Source organism: Leiobunum rupestre, chromosome 3 (genome assembly GCF_980474605.1).
Source record: "Leiobunum rupestre chromosome 3, qqLeiRupe1.1.hap1, whole genome shotgun sequence".
Taxonomy (NCBI): Eukaryota; Metazoa; Arthropoda; class Arachnida; order Opiliones; family Sclerosomatidae; genus Leiobunum; species Leiobunum rupestre.
In genome coordinates this window covers 49,814,754-49,818,769 of record NC_143386.1, presented here as the reverse complement: position 1 = coordinate 49,818,769, position 4,016 = coordinate 49,814,754, and the positions used below count along the sequence as shown (strand labels likewise).

At 40.2% G+C, this 4,016-nt stretch overlaps 1 protein-coding gene across 1 annotated transcript; it reads left to right on the top strand.

Moving 5' to 3' along the window:
* The first annotated feature begins 2,752 nt into the window (after window positions 1-2,752).
* On the top strand, window positions 2,753-3,289 carry LOC149952505 (uncharacterized). The gene has a single exon (XM_090169724.1). The coding sequence runs from the start codon at window positions 2,753-2,755 to the stop codon at window positions 3,287-3,289; it is 537 nt and encodes a 178-aa protein (XP_090025850.1).
* The last annotated feature ends 727 nt before the right edge of the window (window positions 3,290-4,016 follow it).

Genomic DNA, 4,016 nt, shown 5'->3' with positions numbered 1-4,016 from the left:
GGGGGCTGCCCTTAATTTTTTTAAATAATAATAATAATAATGTCAGTTAATGAATAATAATAATAATGGGTTGATAAAAAATGTTAGGGGGGACGCTGGCACTATGATGAAAGAACTCCGGTGGTGTGGTCTCTGTTACTAGTTACACCGGGTTATAAATTCTGAGTGTATATGCGACAGTTTAAAAAAAGCTGGGGGTTAACTATAGAAATTTAAAAAAAAGAAAAAATTAAAAAAATTAAAATAAAAAAAATTAAAAAAATAAAAATGAAAAAAAAACTGGGGGTTAACTATAGAAATTAAAAAAAATGGGGAAGTAGATGAGCTACAACCAGTGTCATTCGGTGTTGAATATCGTTAAACGATTTAAGTGGAAATGGCAGTATCAGTATACGGGACAACGACTTGACGCGATAGAAGGGTAATAGGGTGTAGACTTGAAAACGATTATACCTTTAAACTAGATCGTAAATGGTTATAAGAAAACTCGCACACCAAAATTTTTACGTTAAAAAGCAATGCCCATTCGCGCGCTATTTCATTTAGTATTTAATCTTTAGTCATGTTACCTCTATACGGTCCGTTTTCTCTAATTATTAGTGGCCCTTCGGCTTCTGGGAAGACTTATCTGGTAGAGCGCTTGATCAAACATCGGTATCAAATGATATCACCGCCTCCATCAAAAATATTCTGGCATTATAACGAATGGCAGCCTCTTTAGGACGGCATGAAAGACTTTGTGATTTTCCGAGAAGGGGTTCCGGAACTCGACGTTTACCATGGTAATGAAAACGAACATATTCTTTTGATCGCGGACGATCTTATGCACGAAAACAACGGGCAAATCGGCGCGTTCTTCACGAAAGGAGTGCACCACAGAAATCTAAGTTTCATCTTCATAACACAGAATATTTTCCCGAAAAATAGAGAATCTATGGAGATTTCCATCAGTGCGCAATATATTATATTATTGAAGAATCCGCGGGATCAGCTTCAACCTCAAATATTATTCCGTCAAATCAAAGGGTATAATTCAAAATATGCCATTGAAGCGTATTTGGACGCTACCAAAAACCCCACGGGTATATTCTTATAGACCATAGGCAACAGTGTCCTGACGAACTCAGGTTACGAACGGATATTTTCCCTGGTGAAACGGAAATAGTCTACGTACCCAAGAAAAAGAAAAACGTATAAAACTCGGTGCAAAAAGATAACCCCGTACCATTTAGTTAAAATGCCTAAACTGGTTGCGACGCATAAAGATTTTCTCTCCGCTCTCGCGAAATCGAATCGTAAACAACGACGAGCGTTCCTTCAACACGCTTCTAAGCCTCTTATAGACGCCATCTCCGAGTGTTGTTACAATATGTTAATTGGTAACTTAAAATTAACCCCGGCGCAGAAACGACAACTCTGTAAACATAGAAAATCCCTTCGACAAATAGCGTCCAAGAAATTAGCTTGGCGTAGAAATAAATCTATTTTAGTTCAACAGGGCAACGGAATCTTAAGTTTTTTAATCCCCACTGTTAAGGGCTAGCGCGAAACAGCTACTGAAACAATTGGTAAGTTTAAATCGAGTTTCGTGGTCTTCCGACGGTGAGTTGTTCATTGACGATAAACCGATTCCCGGGTCAGACATTGCCATTTTGGTAAGCTACGGCGTTGGAGCCATAAACAACAATCAGGGAACGCGCCCTCCTATTAGCTGGTCGGAGTTCTCCTCTTTAATACCCTCGCCGCTAGTGCAAATATCGTCTTCCGCAAATCCAGTTAGCGTTAAAAAGAAAACACTGTCGCCGATAATAAAACGATTTAAAAGAGCTTCGATCGTCAAATCACCCATCAGTATAAAACCTAGAACCTTATCAAGCGGTTTCATCGAGATAACTCTTAGATCTTACGCTAAGAAGAATACGAAGAAGAAGAAGTAAGCCCCCGTAAAACAACAACAATGGGCAGAATTCGGAACACCGTAGCTAGCCTTCAATAAGATTTGCTACGATCCTAAGCACCCTGTCAGCCACGACTAATCTGTATTACAACTTGTTGTCTACCCCCAGGACTCTCGCGCTATACATCAAGGTGCGTATCGATATTTCCAAATTCTGTGTCTTGTTATTGTTATTGTTATTATTATTATTATTATTATTATTATTAATATCCGGTATCATTTCTTGGTGGGGTAAACAACCATGGAACGAATTCGGAATCACGAGCTCGTCTTGAAGAAAATTTACTACGATCCAAAGCATCCGGCCAGCTACGACGGGGTGGCTAAGCTATATAACGCCGTTAAAGAAAAGGGGATTTCCAGAGAACAAGTCGTAAACTGGTTGTCTACTCAAGACTCTTACACGATACATAAAGGTGCGTATCGAAATTTTAAAAGAGATAGAGTCTTTGTTACTAATATCGGGGATCAATTCCAGATGGATTTGGCTGATATGCGAGATATTGAAAATTCAACTCTGGTTTCAACTATCTACTCGTGTGCATCGATACGTTTAGCCGAAGAGCCTGGGCTATCCCCATAAAGACCAAAAAAGGGGAAGACATCGTAGAAGCCACCAAGAAAATTTTCGCCGATCTTACGCCGCTAAAAATTCAGACTGATAAAGGAACCGAGTTTCTTAACAAAAATTTTCAAGACTTCCTTAAAAGTAAAAACGTTAAATTTTTCACGAGCGAGATCGACGATATTAAGGCTTGTATGGTTGAGAGATTTAATCGAACCCTAAAATCGAAGATGTACAAATATTTCACGGGTAACAATACGTATCGGTATTTGGACGTCCTACCTGATTTGCTCCAAAGCTATAACACCACTTTCCACTCGACTATTAAGATGGCCCCTTTAGATGTCAACCCCGACAACGTACTGAAAGTTTTTAAAACGATATATATGAAACAGGAAAAAAAACGACCCCAAAAGCGAAGGCCTAAATTCAAAACCGGAGATCACTGTCGAATGAGTAAAAACAAGGGGAAGTTCGAGAAATCGTACCCTGGTAATTGGTCGAAAGAAGTTTTGAAAATTGTCCGGGTGGTGAAGGCCAACCCGCCTTTTTATATACTCGAAGATCTCGCGGGTGAACCGATAAAAGGAAGATTTTACGAGGAAGAATTATTATCTGTGGCGAAACCCGAAGCCTACCACATCGATAAAGTACTAAAGACGAGAAAACGAGGAAGACAGATAGAATACATAGTTAGTTATATTGGATATCCACCGAGTGCTAATTCTTGGGTAAAGAAGCAAGATGTATTTGACATTGCCGTCTAACGCGAGTATGAAGATATACAAGGACAAACCATGGCCTCGTATACTACCAGGTTAGCGAAACCCGTAGAACTGGACGGAGATTGTGAATGTGCCTTAATGGAGATTAACTATACTAGCGCCTTCTTTAACCTCCACCAGGGCGAAAACACTATAGAGTTTTTGATTACGGACGACATCACACTTCCTCCCGATTGTACGCCCCTCGATCGAATAAGACACGAGGCTGCGTTGGTGAATGCGCTTGGAATATACCGTTCTCAAAAACGTAATAAGATAACAAAAAACATTGAAACTCAATCCGATGAACCAGTCCGCGACAATACGAGAGACGAGGACTCGAATATCGATGATGATTTTTTCGTCGATGATCCTTTCTTAGACGATGTTATAGCAAACGAGCCTTTCGTAGACGATAAAACAGAGGACAACGCGCCGGTGTCCGTTGTTGTTCCGATAAACACGGTGATAGATAACAAACCGGTCACGGTTGATACGACGGAATCAGGCATACCCGCTAAATCAGTCGCGAACGAACCAACCAGTAACGCGCCCGTAGACGATCAAACAAGTGCAACGCTCGAGATCGATAAAAAAGGTGTAAAGCTTGATTTCGCAGAATACCAAGACGAGGCGCCTTTTGGGACTATCAATAAACGTGTTAATCAAGGTGGTATTCAACGTAAAAAGAAACCGCCAGAGAAGATGGAACTTACTATTGACAATTCTA